We start from the raw sequence: 22,182 nt of genomic DNA, 5'->3' as shown, positions 1-22,182 counted from the left end.
CTTGTCCATACAAGTTGGACCGGAAAAGTCGTATATCTTACCACTCACACTCGGATTGGTTGTCCACAATGAGTCCAACATCCATTCACGTTCCAAATCGACACTTACGAGGCGGCTGACCTTGCTGGTTAACTGTTCACCTGACTTGTCCAGCTCGTCCAGTAATTATCCAGTATATTCTCCCCACCCACAACAACCTTATTCACTGTCCGACGTGGAATCCAGTATTGAATATTGGACCTCAAGTTGAACAAAAAATCGGATAGTGAATAGCCCGCTCAAGGAATTGCATCTTAAGGTGGGACGACGGTCTGGCGCTCTAAATTTGTAAAAACATTCAGCGCTCCTGAGCAGCCGCCCGTATAGTTGAGCTTAATGAAACGCACTATGGGTCTCCAGAGAAGTGCAGGGGCTAGCTGCCGGGTTGTTAACCCAAGTGGAACACTTACGCATAAACCAGTGGTTGGCCTCAAAAATATGGTGACCCTAGTGTAATGAAAGCAATAAAACCCAATTCCCCCACCACCTACTGGTAGCGCCTACTGGGTTGCCGAAACTAGTGCCTTAATGTATTAAAATTATTTCAAAATATAATTATAGCTGCAAATAATAAGGCGCGATATAATCACTAAAAAGTGAATAGTATTCACTAAGTTTTTCAATAAACTTTTTGTGCAACTGTGTATCTTCAACCACTGCAATGAAAACTGTAAATTGAAATCCACTTGGATGATTTCAATCACTTTCATATTGAACTATCAATAAAAACTATATATTTTTTAGACATTTCAAAAGTTGACTTGGGTGATAAGTAAAATCTGAACTTGGTCCTTGGCTCCTCGCTGGCCGCTGCTCAAATAATACAAAAACAAAAGCAGACGACATGAATTTTAAGCAGTGCTGCAAACATCATAGATATAATATATAATAAAAATTAGAGGGAAAAAACAATAAATTATTAAAATAAAATTAATTGATTTGAAATAGTTGATGGATTCAATCTTTTCTTAATAAAAAAATGAACTTTCAAAAAAGATCGATTTTATTAACTTACTATCGATAGTACTTGTGCGCGTGCTTGCGTGTGAGCTGAATTAATAAACAGAGCTACATAACCTATAATCTGTTTAAATATAATTATTAAATTGTCGGCTTTTAAGTATTTTATATTACTCTATTATTAGAATAATCATAATTATTACTATAAAAGTGTAATATTATTTGCTGATTCTCCATACTTCCTTGTAAACCTATTAGAATAGGTAAATATGAGTCAAAAACAGTCAAGACACTTGAGTATTCTCCTTTTTACTTTATTGTTATTTTGTGAAGGAATATTTAGCAAAACAGAGGAAGATGAAGGAGTAAAGTATGCTAATAAATGCGAAGGTGAGTCGTTTATAAATTTGAAAATAATGTAAGAATTGTGAAATAAATGTAGACTTACTGAAGTAAGAAGTGAGTTAACTAGTCTAGCAACTATGTTGCTTGATTATTAACGCTCGCATATCGCATTACATTCAGCCATTAGTCTTGTTCACAAGTGGTTTACAAGAACCAACCATTAGTGTCCTAGAGGTAAAATTGCTCAATCAAGATTTTAGCCTCACGTCACTAGTGAGGCGGCTCAAGTCGCTTTGTTACTGCCGTGACGGCTTAAAGCTTGACCTGTTTTCTAGGTGAAGTTGAAAATATCTCTAGTGGCCAACAATATCTTTCCTTCTTTTTCTAAATGAAATTAAGCAAATACTTGAACTTTTATCTAAGCCATAACGCTTATACAACATTAAAATCTGATGAATCTAATGCGTTTGTCGGTTGTTAGATTATGTACTGCAGCCGCTAGCAGGCTATGGAGCGGCTCCAGCCGCCTCACTAGATACACGCGGCTAGTGTCGTTACTAAAGCGGGCCATTTACAATTCGATTTCTTGTCCAACCAAGTTGGACCGGCAAAGTAGTATCTTACCACTCACACTCCGATTGGTTGTCCACAATTGAGTCCAACATCCCCATTCACGTTCCAAATCGACACTTACGAGGCGGCTGACCTTGCTGGTTAACTGTTCACCTGACTTGTCCAGCTCGACCAGTACTTGTCCAGTATTATTCTCCCCACCCACAACAACCTTATTCACTGTCCGACGTGGAATCCAATATTGAATATTGGACCTCAAGTTGAACAAAAAATCGGATAGTGAATAGCCCGCTCAAGGAATTGCACCTTAAGGTAGGACGACGGTCTGGCGCTCTAAATTTATAAAAACATTCAGCGCTCCTGAGCAGCCGCCCGTATAGTTGAGCTTAATGAAACGCACTATGGGTCTCCAGAGAAGTGCAGGGGCTAGCTGCCGGGCTGTTAACCCAAGTGGAACACGCATAAACCAGTGGTTGGCCTCAAAAATATGGCGACCCTAGTGTAATGAAAGCAATAAAAACCAATTCCCCCCCCCTACTGGTTGCCGAAACTGGTGCCTTAATGTAATAAAAGTCTGAAACTACAATTATTTGTAATAAATTTATTTCAAAATATTTTAATTACAGCTGCAAATAATAAGGCGCGATATATTCACTAAAAAGTGAATAGTATTCACTAAGTTTTTCAATAAACTTTTTGTGCAACTGTGTATCTTCAACCACTGCAATGGAAACTGTTAATTGAAATCCACTTAAATTATTTCAATCACTTTCATATTGAACTATCAATAAAAACTATATAATATATATTTTTTATACATCATCTAATCTGAGATTTATAACTTTTTCAGTCTGTAAAATTTTAGCAATAGAACTTGAGAATAGACTGGAAGAAACTGGGAAAACGACTGATGTTCTACAGTTACAATACTCCATAGACGACACAAAACCAAAGAAGAAAAAAGAATACAAGAAATCGTAAGTAGACCAGTTTCACATTAAATTAGATGAGTGAAGTTCATAACAACTGCACTGTTTTATTCTCCTTATAATGATGACTTGAATCAGAAAAAATACTGAGTGACCACCAGTCATATCAAAAACGTTAATCTGGCTTCATAATTTGAGTGAACCAAACTTGAATAAATTTCTCTTCAATTAAAAATAATGTGAATGAGGATCTGATAATTCAGTTGCAATTTTTCAACTGAATTACTCCTTCCTCCTCTTTGCAATAAACATTTAATTCAGAAAACAGTATTTCTTTGTAGACCTTTTATAAGTTCCTTGATAATCACTTGGTGTGTATTTTATTTATATTTCAGAGAACTAAGACTGCTCGAGTCCTTGGAGAATGTTTGCGATAGGATCCTCGAGTACAATATACATAAGGAGAGATCAGACAGTACAAGGTTTGCCAAGGGAATGAGTCAAACGTTCAAAACACTTCATGGCCTTGTGTAAGTATGTAACTGGAATTATATAAAAAACTGTTCTTTTTTCGTCTCTTTAAATCTGCATCGACAGCTGAAATAAGCCTACTGTTGATAGTTTTCAGTATTACTAAAATTAAAGTTAACGTTGCATCCAGTTCTTCAATAAAAAATTGCAATAATTTTCATTAAACTATTTATTAACAATAAATTATTGTGTTTTAATTTATGTATAATAATATTAGGGCACGAGGGGAGACCCCCATTAGTAATTGTCGAGTTGATACTATCATAGAGAAACAATAGCATAAGTAGATATCCCATGGTATAGGCGTTTATGTCGCAACATTCAGCCATTAGTCTTGTTCACAAGTGGTTTACAAGAACCAACCATTAGTGTCCTAGAGGTAAAATTGCTCAATCAAGATTTTAGCCTCACGTCACTAGTGAGGCGGCTCAAGTCGCTTTGTTACTGCCGTGACGGCTTAAAGCTTGACCTGTTTTCTAGGTGAAGTTGAAAATATCTCTAGTGGCCAACAATATCTTTCCTTCTTTTTCTAAATGAAATGAAGCAAATACTTGAACTTTTATCTAAGCCATAACGCTTATACAACATTAAAATCTGATGAATCTAATGCGTTTGTCGGTTGTTAGATTATGTACTGCAGCCGCTAGCAGGCTATGGAGCGGCTCCAGCCGCCTCACTAGATACACGCGGCTAGTGTCGTTACTAAAGCGGGCCATTTACAATTCGATTTCTTGTCCAACCAAGTTGGACCGGCAAAGTCGTATATCTTACCACTCACACTCCGATTGGTTGTCCACAATTGAGTCCAACATCCCCATTCACGTTCCAAATCGACACTTACGAGGCGGCTGACCTTGCTGGTTAACTGTTCACCTGACTTGTCCAGCTCGACCAGTACTTGTCCAGTATTATTCTCCCCACCCACAACAACCTTATTCACTGTCCGACGTGGAATCCAATATTGAATATTGGACCTCAAGTTGAACAAAAAATCGGATAGTGAATAGCCCGCTCAAGGAATTGCACCTTAAGGTAGGACGACGGTCTGGCGCTCTAAATTTATAAAAACATTCAGCGCTCCTGAGCAGCCGCCCGTATAGTTGAGCTTAATGAAACGCACTATGGGTCTCCAGAGAAGTGCAGGGGCTAGCTGCCGGGCTGTTAACCCAAGTGGAACACGCATAAACCAGTGGTTGGCCTCAAAAATATGGCGACCCTAGTGTAATGAAAGCAATAAAAACCAATTCCCCCCCCCTACTGGTTGCCGAAACTGGTGCCTTAATGTAATAAAAGTCTGAAACTACAATTATTTGTAATAAATTTATTTCAAAATATTTTAATTACAGCTGCAAATAATAAGGCGCGATATATTCACTAAAAAGTGAATAGTATTCACTAAGTTTTTCAATAAACTTTTTGTGCAACTGTGTATCTTCAACCACTGCAATGGAAACTGTTAATTGAAATCCACTTGAATTATTTCAATCACTTTCATATTGAACTATCAATAAAAACTATATAATATATATTTTTTATACATCATCTAATCTGAGATTTATAACTTTTTCAGTCTGTAAAATTTTAGCAATAGAACTTGAGAATAGACTGGAAGAAACTGGGAAAACGACTGATGTTCTACAGTTACAATACTCCATAGACGACACAAAACCAAAGAAGAAAAAAGAATACAAGAAATCGTAAGTAGACCAGTTTCACATTAAATTAGATGAGTGAAGTTCATAACTACTGCACTGTTTTATTCTCCTTATAATGATGACTTGAATCAGAAAAAATACTGAGTGACCACCAGTCATATCAAAAACGTTAATCTGGCTTCATAATTTGAGTGAACCAAACTTGAATAAATTTCTCTTCAATTAAAAATAATGTGAATGAGGATCTGATAATTCAGTTGCAATTTTTCAACTGAATTACTCCTTCCTCCTCTTTGCAATAAACATTCAATTCAGGAAACAGTATTTCTTTGTAGACCTTTTATAGGTTCCTTGATAATCACTTGGCTTTTATTTTATTTATATTTCAGAGAACTAAGACTGCTCGAGTCCTTGGAGAATGTTTGCGATAGGATCCTCGAGTACAATATACATAAGGAGAGATCAGACAGTACAAGGTTCGCCAAGGGAATGAGTCAAACGTTCAAAACACTTCATGGCCTTGTGTAAGTATGTACCGGAATGTAACTGGAATTATATAAAAAACTGTTCTTTTTTCATCTCTTTAAATCTGCATCGACAGCTGAAATAAGCCTACTGTTGATAGTTTTCAGTATTACTAAAATTAAAGTTAACGTTGCATCCAGTTCTTCAATAAAAAATTGCGATAATTTCCATTAAACTATTTATTAACAATAAATTATTGTGTTTTAATTTATGTATAATAATATTAGGGCACGAGGGGAGACCCCCATTAGTAATTGTCGAGTTGATACTATCATAGAGAAACAATAGCATAAGTAGATATCCCATGGTATAGGGCGTTTATGTCGCAACTTTCACTGTTATCTCAAGCCGATAGTCCACGTATTTCTTTCCCGTGAAGCTTTAGACGCTGGTAGTCTCTAATATTGTGCAGTTCATACACTCTTACCCGGTCAAAACAGTAAAAGTCAACAATAATCGACAGTAATCGGCTTGGGATAACAGTAAAAGTTGCGACATAAACGCCCTATACCATGGGATATCTACTTACGCTATTGTTTCTCTATGATACTATCCACTATACTTTTCAAACAATTGTTAGAATAGGATATAGTTTTCATAAACTTACTAGAAGTCTATTTCATATATTATTGATAAAAAACCTAACATCCAATGCATTGTATTGATCATTTTCATATTTTTTCTAGGAATAAAGGAGTAAAGGTCGAACTAGGAATTCCTCACGAATTATGGGACAAGCCGTCAGTTGAGATAACAAATATGAAGACACAGGTAGGTCGCAAAATACTTTCCAGTTCTAATCCATTAAACATTCAAAGATAAAATACTCATTCATAACTCAAAATTGATGATGTTAATAAATATTTAAAATATTTAATTATCAGTAAATAATGGAAAAATTATGGTTTTAAGACTGAGACCTTTGTTGGAAACCAGTGTCTTGTAATTCCATCTCGTTAAGTGAAACTTCGAAATTAAAATATACTCAAATCGACATCATATTTCTATAATGAGTAATAAAATTGATAATTATATTTATTCATTTAATGATATACAAAACACAATGCATTAGAATGATAGGGGAAGGACCAATGGGCACTGCCCAAAACTGTTCCTCCCCCAAATTTGATAATGTACTTATTGTATCAATGAATTTGTATGATTGAATTTCGACCCATACACTAGTCCAAAAAAGTAGGTTAATGTTTTGAATTTGAGTCCAATTTTCAGTGCAAACATTTAAAAACAAGAAAACAATCTGGCTTCAGATTGTTTAAAAACCAAAATTGAATGATGATGTATTGCTTATTCTCATGAAAAATAATACCTGCTTATCATAAACTGTAACCGCAACCGACGACTAGTGCTAGTCTGCCAATGTGTGAATGCTCTCATAAGAACCAATGCTTTTCTCATGGACTAGAGCTAGTGAACACTGCCATAAGAATCAATTAATTTTCAAGGATTTCTGGTTCTGCTCAGCACAACATATAAATATGAAGATATGAATATTAGATAAGAACTGTTTAATTTATCTTTCACTATAACAGATTTTCTACACTTTTCTTGTTAATTTTACGACTTAATCTACAATTTTTTCTCTGTTTAACAGTGTGAAAGTCTTCTAGAAGACTACGAGTCAACAATCGAGACATGGTACTTTCAATATCAAGACAAAGTGACACTGCAGCAGTACTTGTGCTCGGAGAGGGCCCTCAAAGGATCAGATGATTCATGTCTCGCCGAAATTACGCCAAAGTTGAAGGGTGAAACAGGAGACAGTTCAAAAGAAAAAGACGAATTATGAGAAACCTAAATCTGAACCATATTCGATGTGTTCCACAATATTCTTTCAACTACTCATTCCATTTTTATTCATAATGGTAATTTGCACATTGAGAACCTGTAGATCCTCAAAAACCTGAAACCTTTAATAATATCCATGAAAGAATCGTCCAAATATGTATTCGTTACCAAAATTATATTCCACGACTGTTGAAGTGAATGTCCCAATTTTTATATTGTCAATTAATATTTTGATTTTTACTGAATTAAACAAGTGATGATTATAATTATCCATGTTTGGTGTGTTGATTTGTAGAAATCTAAAGCCTCATATTCTATTTAAGCCGCTCATATTCAATCCTCTTAAATTATGAAATAGTCTTATTTTTCAAAAAAAATGGTAATATACATTCATTTATGCAAATATGAATATTATTTTGTCTGAAATATTTATGAAAAATGAGCTGGAGTTGAACGTGCTCCGCAAGGGTCTGTTGAAAGCATAGATTGAATTTAGTTGTATAGTTTCATGCTGATGTCATAAGTATTGACACCTGTAATAATTTACAATAGACAATTTATTTAATCAGGGATTTCATTTCACGTTCACTTTGTATTACAAATTGAATAAGTTTTTTCATATGTTGAAATTATAATTAAATTATAAAAATGAAAATAGGTCTATAACCTATAACCACCCTCAGTAAATTAAGAATATTGATGCGAAATTTCAAGTTAATCTGATCTGATGCGTAGTTCAGCCGTGAATATGGCTCAAAAATGTACTCATATTCCGTACATGTATAAGCCAATTCCTTCCTTCATATTAATACTTATAGATATAATAGTATGAAAATAAGGACCCTTGCTATTCAATACATTCGGACTGATAACTCCCATTGACAAAGCTTAGTTTTCAGTCATGAAAGCTTCAAAATAAATGTGAACATTCAATTATATCAAGACAAAGTGACACTGCAGCAGTACTTGTGCTCGGAGAGGGCCCTCAAAGGATCAGATGATTCATGTCTCGCCGAAATTACGCCAAAGTTGAAGGGTGAAACAGGAGACAGTTCAAAAGAAAAAGACGAATTATGAGAAACCTAAATCTGAACCATATTCGATGTGTTCCACAATATTCTTTCAACTACTCATTCCATTTTTATTCATAATGGTAATTTGCACATTGAGAACCTGTAGATCCTCAAAAACCTGAAACCTTTAATAATATCCATGAAAGAATCGTCCAAATATGTATTCGTTACCAAAATTATATTCCACGACTGTTGAAGTGAATGTCCCAATTTTTATATTGTCAATTAATATTTTGATTTTTACTGAATTAAACAAGTGATGATTATAATTATCCATGTTTGGTGTGTTGATTTGTAGAAATCCAAAGCCTCATATTTTATTTAAGCCGCTCTTATTCAATCCTCTTAAATTATGAAATAGTCTAATTTTTCAAAAAAAATGGTAATATACATTCATTTATGCAAATATGAATATTATTTTGTCTGAAATATTTATGAAAAATGAGCTGGAGTTGAACGTGCTCCGCAAGGGTCTGTTGAAAGCATAGATTGAATTTAGTTGTATAGTTTCATGCTGATGTCATAAGTATTGACACCTGTAATAATTTACAATAGACAATTTATTTAATCAGGGATTTCATTTCACGTTCACTTTGTATTACAAATTGAATAAGTTTTTTCATATGTTGAAATTATAATTAATTTATAAAAATGAAAATAGGTCTATAACCTATAACCACCCTCAGTAAATTAAGAATATTTATGCAAAGTTTCAAGTTGATCTGATCTGATGCGTAGTTCAGCCGTGAATATGGCTCAAAAATGTACTCATATTCCGTACATGTATAAGCCAATTCCTTCCTTCATATTAATACTTATAGATTATAATAGTATGAAAATAAGGACCCTTGCTATTCAATACATTCGGACTGATAACTCCCATTGACAAAGCTTAGTTTTCAGTCATGAAAGCTTCAAAATAAATGTGAACATTCAATGGTATCAAAATAATTATTATGAATGGTGAGAGTAAACTATTTGCAAAAACCCAATCAAATTTTAATCCTCAAACGTTATTCTGTAGATACATTGGAGTTATAACATCAAAGAACAATCATCTACAACTTCTTTTAGATTTCCAAGCTCCAATTCTAGTTACAGATAATCAAGAGTGTTGAATGATGACAAATGAATTTGGTACTGGGATTTTAGTCTCTTGTGTTGTAACCTAAACATGCACAGATAGGCAGACAGCTTTCTATAAAAAAAGCTCATATTCAGCTTGATCGAAGTGACGCAACCCAAACTTCAACTCTCATGAGTTTTGGTTTGCGCGACGTTTCAATCACTGTATAAGAGGACTCAACAATGAAGTAACGATTGTAGACGAAATTAAATCTTATATTAATAATAATAAGCTGTCAAATATAAAAACATAATTTTGGAAATTGGAAGATAGTTTGTTGTTGATGTGGTGTATTTTGTTCTAAACTAATGCAAACAATAAAACTTGAATGTTGTTTTCCATCACGAACTGCTTATTATTAAATCACTTTTTGCTATTAAAAAAAGAACAACTAGCAGTCAGATTTTTAATTAATCACTCACTGTGCCAACGAGTCCGCCTAAATTATATGCCTAAAGATCACGTTGTCACAGTGAGTGATTAATTCATTTATTGTTAAAAAATCTGACTGCTAGTCGTTCTTTTTGATAGCAAAAAGTTATTTAATAAAACTTGATTTGATTTGAATAAGAAAACCCAGCAATTTGAATGAATTAATAGTTTTATTACTCTCGATATTATACACTCAAAGGTAAGAATTTTTGTTTTGTTATAAAATTATTTAAAACTAAATATTACAAAAGAAATTCTTCATATTCGAGAAAAAATATATGTTATATATCAATAATTATAATGGCGAGATACTAATTTGTAAATACTGGTTCTGTATAATATAATTTTTTTAATTCACAAAGGAAATCAAGTAATAAGCTGCCCAATTAAAGCTTCTGGCTATCACATAATAAAATAAAAATTGATTTGTATTTTAAAATGTGTTTCAAGATCGCCACTAAATAGTCTACTAGTCACACACTTCATTCAACACACACAGCTTACTACTACACATACAAACTATAGAATCCAAGTTGAATTAATTTATATGGTACATTTTGCATTCAATCCATTTTACACTCGTTTGAATATATATAATATATTTATATATGTTGAGTAACATCTCACAATATCCTATGAACTATACAGGTAAAATTGGAATCAAATTCAATATAAAATGTAGATTCATATTGTTTCAAAATAGAGGTGCATAAGACACAAATTCTCATCTTACTGATGAGTTAAAATTCAATAATAATAGTGCTAGAATATTCAATAATTATTCTTTGAAAATTAATAAGACTCAATTTCAATATTTTTTACAAAGTTCCCAAGTTTGATTTCAATAGTTATAATTTTTTTATAATAAAATATAACTCAAAATAAAATATTAAAGAAATAAGAGCTGCCAATTTTTCAAAGTAGATGTATAAAAAATACAAAACTTTAAACCGTGGTATTGGAAAATTTAATACAGTTAAATTACTGCATACTTCATACAGGTGAAACCAAAAACTTGATTTTTTTAAAATAAGTTGACAGAGCATTCCGTTATACTGTTAAAGATGGTCTATTGGTTTTTAATATTCCATTGTTTTTAATTGTAGTCTGAAATGCTTAGTTCTATTTTGTTTTAATGATGAATAACAAAGCCTACTGAGAATATTAGCATATTTATGACAAATGAAATCGCCTTCATTATGCATCAACAAAATAATTATAATTCTAATAACCATAGAGTTCAATCAAAGTTCAGTAGTGGTTCGATCTCGATCAGTTTATATGAAGACTTCATGAATTACTTAGAATTCACTTACAGTTGAGTAATTAATGTGCAATTCAGAATTTGGGCAATTTCATCAGAATTATTCATTCAGTTAGGAATATTTTTTTTGTCAGGTAAGAACCTACATAGAACTTACACCAAACATTAGAGAGTTCCTAATCTACTTGGTAATTTGGGGTGGTAACTTAAACAAGAAATCAAATCATTGTTCCAATTTACTCTTGGTTAATTGAACAAGTTGTACACTAAAGAAATATGTACTGGAAATTCGAAGATTTATGATATTTTATAAAGTATGAAAAATATTGACAAAATGCCTAACAAACATTGTTTGCTATTAGTTTGCCAATTATATAGAAATATCAACAAATATCATACGAAACCATTGTCTGCTAAAATGTTACTTGTACAAAAATATCCATTACATTTTTATACCAACAGATTAACTATATAACACATAAAATGTATCATTCCGTTGAATCTACTCTTAGTTCTAAGTGTCTTATTTATACTGCTTGAATGATTAAATTTTGTACTGTTTGTGAAGGATTCTTTTAGAATTTTAATGAACCTAAGAAAACAGAAAAACTCGGTTTGTATAACAAATTTCAAACTTGAGCTAATTTACTGGCAGTATTAATGAATATTGCTTTTTGTTCTAGTATTTAATCAAATGGAGAGTATTTCTATGCAGCTGAAATGAAGAGTTTATTAATATTTTAATGAATTGGAGAATATTACGGCAAGGATAAATAATGTTTCTTACATTTTTTATGAATTCAATATTATGGCTCATTTATGAACAAGCTAAGTTGATTTACGGCTGATTTAGAAGCTTAACTTACCATTGGTAAGATAAACAATTATGAGATAAAATTAATAGGGATAATAATAATAATTAAATAATGACACTGAATACGACAAAAAACCTATTGTCTGTTAAATTATAAGAATAAATAAGCTAAATTTTAAGCCACTTTAGAAATATAATACTTGAGTTGTGATTTCCTCACAACCTGCTGGAAAAATTCCAATGATATAACATTTTTGCTCAAAATTAGGTACATTTATACTAGCCCATTAGAGGGATTCCACGAACGGGAAGGCTTTAAAATATTACTGAAAATTGACAAATATAAATAATAATTTACACTCAATTTTTCTCACTTTTAATTATATTATTAAGTAAAATATGCTGATGCACAAGACTGATTTCTTGTTTTGTGAACAATTTACGAATCTATAGGATCTAAATACTGTACCAAAGTGTATCTTACATGATATAAAAATCTATATTTTCTATAATTTATGTTTATTAAAAATCAGTGGTGAACTGACTGAATACACATTGCTGAATAGTCCCCGAGATTTGAAGTTAGCCTTATAAATAAAAGTAAATTAATCCGCTACATTTTAGAGTTCAATCCTTGGTTTGTAAGGAATTCAATCGCAAGTTTTCAGAGTTCAAACCATGGATTATAAGAAATTTAAATTCTAGATTCCAACCCCAGGATTGTAAGGAATTCAACCCTAGATTTCAGAGTTCAGGAATTCAAACCTTAGATTTCAAAGCTAAGAGCGCATGTGCTGTATTCAATCATCCACACATGGCTGCTATTTCAACACAAACTTTTGGCTGAACCATCTACACAGTTTTCCTTTCAAGTCCAGTCTACAAATTCAAAACCAACACTTCAACTCCATCTTACAATTCCACATTCATTTTCCACTTGAATTTTCAAATCCTACACTTCAACTCCCTTGACAATCAAAATCAACTTTCTATTTCTTTATAAGAGCTTTAAGTCCCTCTAAGAAAATTCAAATCAATTTATCATTTCTCCTTGCGAGCTTGAACTCACTGCGTACAGACTTGAGTGCCACGAATACGTGCATTTCAGTTTTCATCAGCTGATGCTATGCTTATTATATATCTGTATCTTACTGTTTCTTTACAAATACAGGTATAATCAGCTGATGAAAAGTGAATTGCGCGTGTACGTGGCGCTCCAAGTCTGTACGCAGCTATACAATTCGAATCAAGTTACTATTTCTCCTAACGTGCTTGAAGTCCCTATTTCAATTCAAATTAACTCACTATTTATCCTTGCGAGCTGAAATTCCCTCTTACAATCCAAATCAAGTTACTATTTCTCCTAACGAGCTTGAAGTCCCTATTTCAAATCAAATTAACTCACTATTTCTCCTTACGAGCTGAAATTCCCTCTTACAATCCAATTCATGTTAATATCTCTCCTAACGAGTTTGAAGTCCCTATTTTAATTTAAATAACTCACTATTAAATTTTTCCTTACGAGCTGAAATTCCCTCTTACAATCCAAATCATGTTACTATTTCTCCTAGTGCTTGAACTCCCTTTATCAATTCAAATCAACTTACTATTATTTTCTCCTAACGAGTGTCTCTACAACTTGCCCTTATACTCGGAGAAAGCCTCAAACTTGGGCGCCGAGGGCAGAGGAGGCAGCATGGAGCCATCCACATGTTGCGTGGCCACCGACACGGGCGTTTGTTGCTGCTGTTGCTGCTGCTGCTGCTGTTGCTGCTGCTGCTGCTGTTGCTGCTGCTGCTGCTGCTGTTGTTGCTGCTGTTGTTGCTGCTGCATGGTTTGGTTTGCAGCACTGCAACTGCCGCCGCCATTTTGTTGCGCGCCGGCAGCCATCTTGGCCTTCTTGGCGGCATGACCTTGGAGGTGCTTGCGCAGATGGTCCTTGCGGTAGAAGCCCTTGCCGCACTCGGGACAGATCTCGGTCTTGTGGCCGGTGTGGATGATGACGTGCCGCAGGAGGTGTTCGTGGCGCTTGAACGACTTGGCGCACACCTGACAGGTGAACGGGCGCTCGTCGGTGTGACACAAGAGGTGCCGGTCTAGGTGTTCCTTGCGCGCGTGGCCCACGCCACATGTGCCGCACACCCATGGCTTCTCCATCTGTCAAACCAACCTCATTAGTGGCGCATCTAGATGCCCGATTCACACTATCTCGCTCAACTCTTCCTTCTTCATTCCCTTCCGACAGTTCACACTTTTCCCTCTATTCTTTAACCATTCAATTATCTCAAACGTATTTTACATTAAAAGTCAGTTTATTATCTTTGAAACTATTAAGTTTCCATTATCAAAAGGGTACCTCTGTTCTCTCATCATAATATCAACATTCAGTTGTTTTTGTATTTTGATTTCTTTTGTATATTTTGTGTTGAATCGAATGATCATATAATTATAATTATTAATTTATTGATAATCTATTTCAACAGTATTTCTACTATCGTCAAAGTAATGTACTGTGAAATCCAAAAAAAAATCGTTTTTAACATAGCAATATTAATGAATCTCATTAGTGTTTTCCTGGTCATTTCATGCTCCATCCCTGAACTCTGTTACTAGCTTCTAGTTTTATACTAATGTTTATCTTTATGGTTAACTTTTGGAAATTTATACATTTTCTTAGTCAGACGCATTTAATATCTCTTCAACAGAAATCATCTTTGAAGTTGTTCAACTTTTAAGATCATGCTTGTCTTTACATATAAAATATTTTGTGTAAAATAGTTTTATAGAATATTGTAAAGACATGACTTTTAGAAAAATATATTGTAGAAATAATTCATACTATTTTTCATGAAACATTTCTTTTCTTGGTTTTCAGTCATAGAACGTTAGTTTTTCTTCATTCACCAAATTTTGTTTCATTCATATTTTCTTTCACTTTATTCATTGTTCTTTATCTACATATTCTCATTTATGTTACTGTTTCTTATGTGCCACTTCTAGACACTTACTTCTTTTTATCTTCACCCAATCTTCATGTTTTCTTAATCTTGGGTTATTTCGCTCTAATCTCTCTCAAATTTCATTTTGTTCATTCTCATTTTCATCAATGACTTTTCCTATTCCATTGCCTTTCCATTCCGTTACTCTCTTACAATACAAACTGGACCTAGTTGATAGGATTTTACAGGACTAATTTATGTTATTAACAAATATTGCGTTCAAATTCACACTATCCCTCTTTGTTTAAACAAAAATCTATGAAAATGTATCAATATAAACAAGAAAAATGGCTTCTCAAGGTGTGATTTGTATAACGGAGCATCGGATTATAAAAAAAAAATGACCAGCGTTTAAAAATTTGATTCTTATTATTGGAATAATTTATTTGGAAAAATGAATGAATAAGTGAAATACTTTTTACTAGTCTAGATAATGTACTGAAGAAGTCTAGATGGTGTCCAGATACTAGAATCTAGAGCTAGTCTAGATGATTCAATCTCAAATGTTTTCTAATATTTTTCATGACGTAAATTTGATTAAAATACAACACCTAAAATTTGATTTAAATAATTCAATTTTATTGAAATAACATGGATTCACTAAACTTGAACTGAACTGAAGTTGAAATTTTCACATCCTTGGATCTAAACCTATTTATTCCTGACACAACAGGTGAACTCAAAATCTTAAATAACTAAACCCCACAAAGGAAGATATCTTACGAAAGGAATTCATCCATTATTTTTTTATTAGTTGCAAACAATAATTTTCATCATTCATTGTTATTAGAATTACTTAAATTTGATTATTGTCAAATTTCACTGATTTAGGCGAATTTTTATCAGAGAAGCCATTCTTTTTATAGAATTGTTTGATAATTTTGGTATTTGAAACAACTGTAAAATTTACAAACCAACTGAATAGACACAATTGAAAAAAAAGATCAACAAGTGAAAATTCAAATTATGTAATAGCGAGATACAATCAGATTTATTTTAAAATCCTTTCTTAGGCCCAGAACAAACTGAAAGCGTGTAAAATCGGAATGGAATGGAATGACAAGGAAGAAAGAGAGTAGATAGTGTGAATCCGAAGCGGCAAAATTGATACTTGTTCTCCAAATAATAAAAATTCACTCATCACTCACAAAAATATTAATATGAAAATACAATTTTTGTGAAAATGTTTACGGTAGATCTGAAATGATAGAACCAAATTATTATAATTATTTTTCGAAGACAAGACATTGAAGATGAATCATTCACTGATCATTATGAAAAGGAGAATTTGGTACAGATAGAATTATCAAATTTATTCACGTTCATGTTTCCAAGTGGAAATAGACAGGCATGCATTTGAAGAACAAGTACTAACAAATTTTCCATTAAATCAGTACTTAGAATAAGCAATAAATACAACAAAAATCATGAAGATTGATAGTTAGATACATTGATTGGTGGTTTACCAATGAATACCATCTCAATAGTGGCCTACCAGTTGTTAATCTAAATTTAACGAGAAATTATTGCACTTCTTTTAAAACGGCATAATTATTTGTACTTGCCTAAATTAATGAAATATTTCAGATTTTAAAAATAATTCATTTCATTGGATGAAACGTGTATTCATAATTATATTGCATTAGGTCCCGATTTTTATATCAAACTTTCAATCAATGAAATGGTTTTAAAATTAAATAGACTTTCAAAATAGGTTGGCTATGACTTAATTAGAAAACTCACATAATAGAAAGCTATGCTCTCAACAACATAAAGCAATTTGACAAAAAGCAATGTGCAGATTTCTTCATATAATCTGTAGGGACGAATTTAAAAAAGGACTAGTGTTAAAATAGCATATTGCAAAAATGATTTATCATTCACTCAAGAGAATTATGCAAATTTAGTACCGCATTCAAGGAATCCCTCTAGATCAAAACTAAAATCAGGAAATATTTTTTACATAATTTATTTGAATGTAAAGTGGATTAAAGTGAAAGGTTACTTAATTAAGTGACTTTGGACGCACCAACAACCTAAACATACCTGAGTGGTTGAATGACCAGAAGATTTTACCTCCATAAATATATTTTTATAATACTAAATGGCACTCAATGAGATAAAATGTAAACAACAGAATAATATAAAAACCTAAAAAGAAATATTGAGATCTATTCACCTGCTAATTGAAAAATGGCAACTTCATCTTGTTATATAAGAATTGAAATCCTAAATGTTCAATTAGAAAAAATATAACGTGTTGATTAATTAAAATAGCTGTGAACAGGGAGTTATCTTGTTTCTAGACCTAAGTTATCTAAAAATTAGAAATTCTAAGCACTCACTAAAACTACAATACGAACAATATAGAATGAGATGAAGAAGCTTTATATACAACTTTTAAATCCAATATTATAATTTTTAAATATAATTTTTTATAAAAATAGAATGTGAAACTACTGGGTGATATCTACACAATATATAACGTTTTGTCCAAATATTTAGTGCTTTTTAGCAGTAATTGAACAGAATATTGCACGATTTTTATACAAGTGTATTTTTACAAGAATTTTAGAAATTATCTTTTCTCTGGACCTCGACGATTTGGAGATTTTTAGCACTATGCTTTGTTTAACCCTTCCTTATGCACAATAGTTCCTAATTTGATAAGATTTTGTTCTATTAGTTATTAGTAGTAGATCTAAACGACTTTGTTCACTCAATATTTTAGGTGCACTCAGGAATTTATAGTTATTTCGATTTATTCCCAAATGACAATGTGTTGCCATAGGTCTAAAATCTTGCCGATCAGAATAGACAGTTTTCAAAATGTAACCTCTTGGTATGCACTTTAGTCTCGCTAGAAGAGTTATTAAGCCTCATTCACATCTACCGATACTAAGAGGCAATGCGTGAGACACTGTACTCTGCTTCAAAGCTATTAAGGTGAGCAGTGTAAAGATTCTCATAGACAGGGAATGTAGAAACGGAAAGTTAGTGGCAGTCAGAGCTTTTCATTGCGCCACTTCCCAGCAATTTCCAATTATTTGTCCTAATAGAACTTGATGGAAAGTGACGTAAATACTACCACTAGTAGCCAGTAACTTACTGTCTCTACATTTTCTGTCTACAAGCCACTCATGTATTTAATATTTATGGAATTTTGTATTAGAATAACAAAACAGATTTTTTTGTTTTTGAACGTAAATGTCAGAAAAACTATTGTCTACAATAAATCAGGTCTAAGAGGCCAACGTCCTCAACCTTTTACTCAAATACTTGTTTTGTTATTTAATTTCGAAATGTTGTTTCAGAATAATAAAATCATTTCATTTTAATGTATAGCGTCTCTATAGGCTACACACTACGATGGGATACTACCGTCTAGATCTAGCCTGACAATGTTTTAACGCTGAAATGTTCAGAATAATAAAACCGATTTGATATCATTGCAGAACATTAAGCAGGATTCACACCTATCAGTGTCAGCTAACTTGTTCGGTACAGTAATAATATTATTCCCATGAGATCTCATGGGACTATTCTTACTCGCTCGGCCGGGGTGTGAATAGTCCCATTAGATCTCATGGGAATAATATTTTCACTGTACCGGTTATTAATAAAGTACTACACTGTACCCCACTGTACTCTGATATTACAGTGAGGTCCACGTTATAATGACAATGGTGAAAGACCTTCTGTAGAGGAAAGCTGATACTGGTATATCTGATGTAATATTAACTGTTAATTCTTGTTTAAAATAGTCAAATATATTCTATACGCCAAGAAGATATTTTTCTCAATAATTAAGTAATGAATTTTCATAATGGAGATTGAATAGTTTGTTGATTAATTATATTTCTACATTTTTAGAAAACAATGGAAAAGGATACCGTCATCTGCTTTGTCGAAAGATAGACAAGGATAGCAACACCAATGTTAATCAACTACCGCCATTATAAGGTGGACCTCACTAAATGTGCGATTGTAGCTTTACATTCCACCAACGTCTACAACGTTCTAAGACTGCAACTTAGTCGCTCTTGACTCTTGGTCTAATGGACCTAAGAGTTTTTTTGGAATATTGTTTGTCAAACGATAAATTGATTTTATTAGTAATCGTCGTCGTCGTCTACAGCGGGCTCGGACTGCAACGCAGTTACCCTATAATGGTCCTAACAGTGTTTTTGATACCTATATTGTTTCCTAGCAATAAATCCGTTTTGATTTGAATGTTATGTTAATCGACACCACAATCGTTGTCGTCTAGAGCGGCGGGCTAGGAGGACTGTGATGCGGCCGCCCGCAGCCTCTTGGCCAGATGGCCCTGACAATGTTTGCGGAGATGATCCCTACGATAGAAGGCCTTGCCACACTCGGTACACACCTGTCCCTTGTGGCCGGTGTGCACGATCGCATGCCTGGCGAGATGCTCGTTGCGCTTGAACGTCTTCGGACACAGCTGACACGAGTAGGGTCGCTCGTCGCTGTGCGACAAGGCATGCCTGTCCAGGTGCTCCTTGCGCTTGAGGCCAGCGCCGCACACGTTGCATATGAACCGGCGTTCGATCTTGTGTGCGGCGAGGTGCGGTTCCAGCAGCGACTTGTCCGGGTAGGCCATGTGGCACTCGGGACAACAGTAGAGCCGGGTGCCATCTGACGAGGAGATGATGCGGACATCCCCTAGGCGGCGCTTGCCCTCCGGCGGTGAGGAAAGCTAAGCAAAGAGCAACCCAATTACAACCCAATCTCAAGCCAACAGTTCAGTGGAATCACAGTTTAGCACATTCGCTTTAGCAATCAGAAATGCAAACAGAGAATACAACTCTTTTTTACTCAATGATATAATAATACTACAGCGTTGAAAATCGATACAGAGATGTCACATTGATTTTATTGTGTAATAAAGTATTTTAATAGGGCTACTTGAATTGTTAATTAATGTAGAAATAATTATAGTCCGTGCAAATTTACTTCAGAATTGGAGTAATATGCAGCGCAGAGAAATGGAGGGTGATCAGCCAATTACAGTGATTAATAGAGTAATAGGTGGAGGCACAGTTGCCAATTTGTCAGTCGTCTGACCACTTTCAGACAGGAAACTTCGCATGTGTAGCATGCGCACATGAAAAGTCAATAGGAGATCGCTGGCCGCTTTAAAACGGCAACATCACGCCTTTGTATCCCTCCCGCTGTATGCTTTCTCTGCTGTATGTCCATCCCAGGTCGGAAGTAATTCTGTACAGAGTATACATAGCACCCTTTTTTCAACTTTTTTATATAAGGCTAACAATTATATAGGCTATACATAGCTTCGGCTTTCAGCTTTCAAGCTATTTACAAGTGTTTTTCATAATGGATTATTATTTTCCAGTAGGTTAAACAAATTGTTCATGCTCAAACTACTTGAGTAAGATATAAACCTAGGCTATTTATATTTTGATACTTATTGAACGTGATATTTTTGGGCTCAAAATTACCGTAATGTGTTTTATTCTATAGGCCTATTCTGTGAATTCGTTTGTTTTCTGTTTTTTCCAAAGTCTTTTTAACAACTTTGACATTTTTTGTTTTATTTTGATTAGTAATTTCAAGGTTGATGATTTGATGTAGCTTAATAAATTTATATTGACATACCTACAAAACGTTTTGACTAGGCCTAATTAAGAAATAAAAGTTTTAAGCAATAGCCTGATATTTCTTGTCTGAATATTGTATAATATATTTGTTTTAAATCAGTAAATAAATTAGGCCTATACAGACTGATGTGTCAATTTCTAAATATTTTAGAAGTTAATTTTTAAAATTAAAAAACTTACCTTTAAAAATTGGCGTAAACTGGTGAGATATTCAGCTACTTTGGTATTGCCAGACTGCGTTGTGACACTGGCCCAACTAGCGGCTTGGTCCATTTCATCGTTATCAGTCATTGTCGAAACATCCACCATGATTTTTGTCTGTCCCTTGAAACACTGAGCACAATTCTTTGCCCCACGATTACAGTGGTGAGTTAATCGTTGACTAGTATTGCTACTAATTGACGGTTTAAAGTTTAAATCAGTTTCCATAGTTTGAAAACCCGAACTGACCCGCTCAGGTTTTCTAGTGGGCTGCGCAGGTTCTTTGATTGGCTCAGTATTCTGGCCTATATGTCGATTTTCGACAATAAAATGTTGAACATTTGTGTTGTGGTATTGTAGTGTCCCATCATTGGCCATTTGAGAGATCATCAATGCATTTACATTGTCTGACATTGTGGGGCTCGGAAAGCGAGCCGGGAAGTTTTGTAGCGGTGGACAATGATTGGGATGTATTTGGTGAGGCAGAGCACCTCGATAATGAGATATGTGATTCATTTTTAAAACCTTCTATAAACCACTAGTAATTTAACAAAGAATTTACGCCTTCGTACTTTCATACAACCATGCAATTTATCAAAAAATGTACTTCGGACGTAGGCGTCCTGCGACGACCCATCCGCGAACCTATGGCTACCATCGACACAACTCACAATTGCACTGCGTCCTATCACTGAAACATTCTTCAAATACACTATTAGACTCACAACAACAATATTTACTATCACAAAAGGCCATAATAACTGCAAATTTTACTAAAACTGCAATACATCACGTAAACTAAACAGCTGACAATAATTTCAGACATTATTGTTTGGAGTTTATCTCAAGCTGCTGCTGCCTTGATCATTTCATTCGATAATATCGTAATTACAATGGGCGGTTCGATAATTACTGGAAATTTTATGCGAAATCAATGTATTATAGCGAATAAATTTTATTACTTCATTGTGAAAATAACAATTTTCGAATCTATCATGTATACTAGCAGCAAGGTTTCATATTGACAAAATTTTGTGTTTTAACATCTAAATTATTCATGAAAAATTATTAATCTAACATCAAATTATTTATAAAAAACTATCAAAAGTTGAAGACTTATGAAATTAATTCAATTAGAGCTATAAAAATAATTGTTAGATATCAATATCGATATCAAAATCTTCATGTTCAAAATAGGTTGTTTGGCAAAACTATGAAGGCATTGGCTTTAAGTGAGTTTAGGCTGGTACTATAGACAGCGCTATATTCGA

At 33.6% G+C, this 22,182-nt stretch overlaps 2 protein-coding genes across 3 annotated transcripts; one reads left to right on the top strand and one right to left on the bottom strand.

The window, feature by feature from the left end:
• Positions 1–1,066: 1,066 nt before the first annotated feature.
• On the top strand, positions 1,067–8,805 carry LOC111047990 (protein canopy 4). Of its 2 annotated transcripts, XM_039434212.1 has the most exons (6): positions 1,069–1,389; positions 2,768–2,894; positions 3,242–3,376; positions 6,244–6,328; positions 7,170–7,284; positions 8,361–8,805. In XM_039434212.1, the coding sequence occupies exons 1-6, from the start codon at positions 1,269–1,271 to the stop codon at positions 8,438–8,440; spliced, it is 663 nt and encodes a 220-aa protein (XP_039290146.1). In that variant the 5' UTR covers positions 1,069–1,268; the 3' UTR covers positions 8,441–8,805. The 2 variants fall into 2 exon arrangements, with proteins under 2 accessions (XP_039290145.1, XP_039290146.1); XM_039434211.1 differs by lacking the exon at positions 8,361–8,805 and having other exon boundaries at positions 1,067–1,389; positions 7,170–7,729.
• A 1,340-nt stretch (positions 8,806–10,145) lies between these two features.
• On the bottom strand, positions 10,146–21,770 carry LOC111048004 (zinc finger protein 184). The gene is made up of 3 exons (XM_022333846.2): positions 20,891–21,770; positions 19,459–19,788; positions 10,146–14,229 (listed from the first exon to the last, which is right to left on the bottom strand). The coding sequence occupies exons 1-3, from the start codon at positions 21,425–21,427 to the stop codon at positions 13,705–13,707; spliced, it is 1,392 nt and encodes a 463-aa protein (XP_022189538.2). The 5' UTR covers positions 21,428–21,770; the 3' UTR covers positions 10,146–13,704.
• Between the last annotated feature and the right edge of the window lie 412 nt (positions 21,771–22,182).

Source organism: Nilaparvata lugens, chromosome 8 (genome assembly GCF_014356525.2).
Source record: "Nilaparvata lugens isolate BPH chromosome 8, ASM1435652v1, whole genome shotgun sequence".
NCBI lineage: Eukaryota > Metazoa > Arthropoda > Insecta > Hemiptera > Delphacidae > Nilaparvata > Nilaparvata lugens.
The sequence above is the reverse complement of the archived record's forward strand: the minus strand, read 5'-3'. Positions and strand labels throughout refer to the sequence as shown.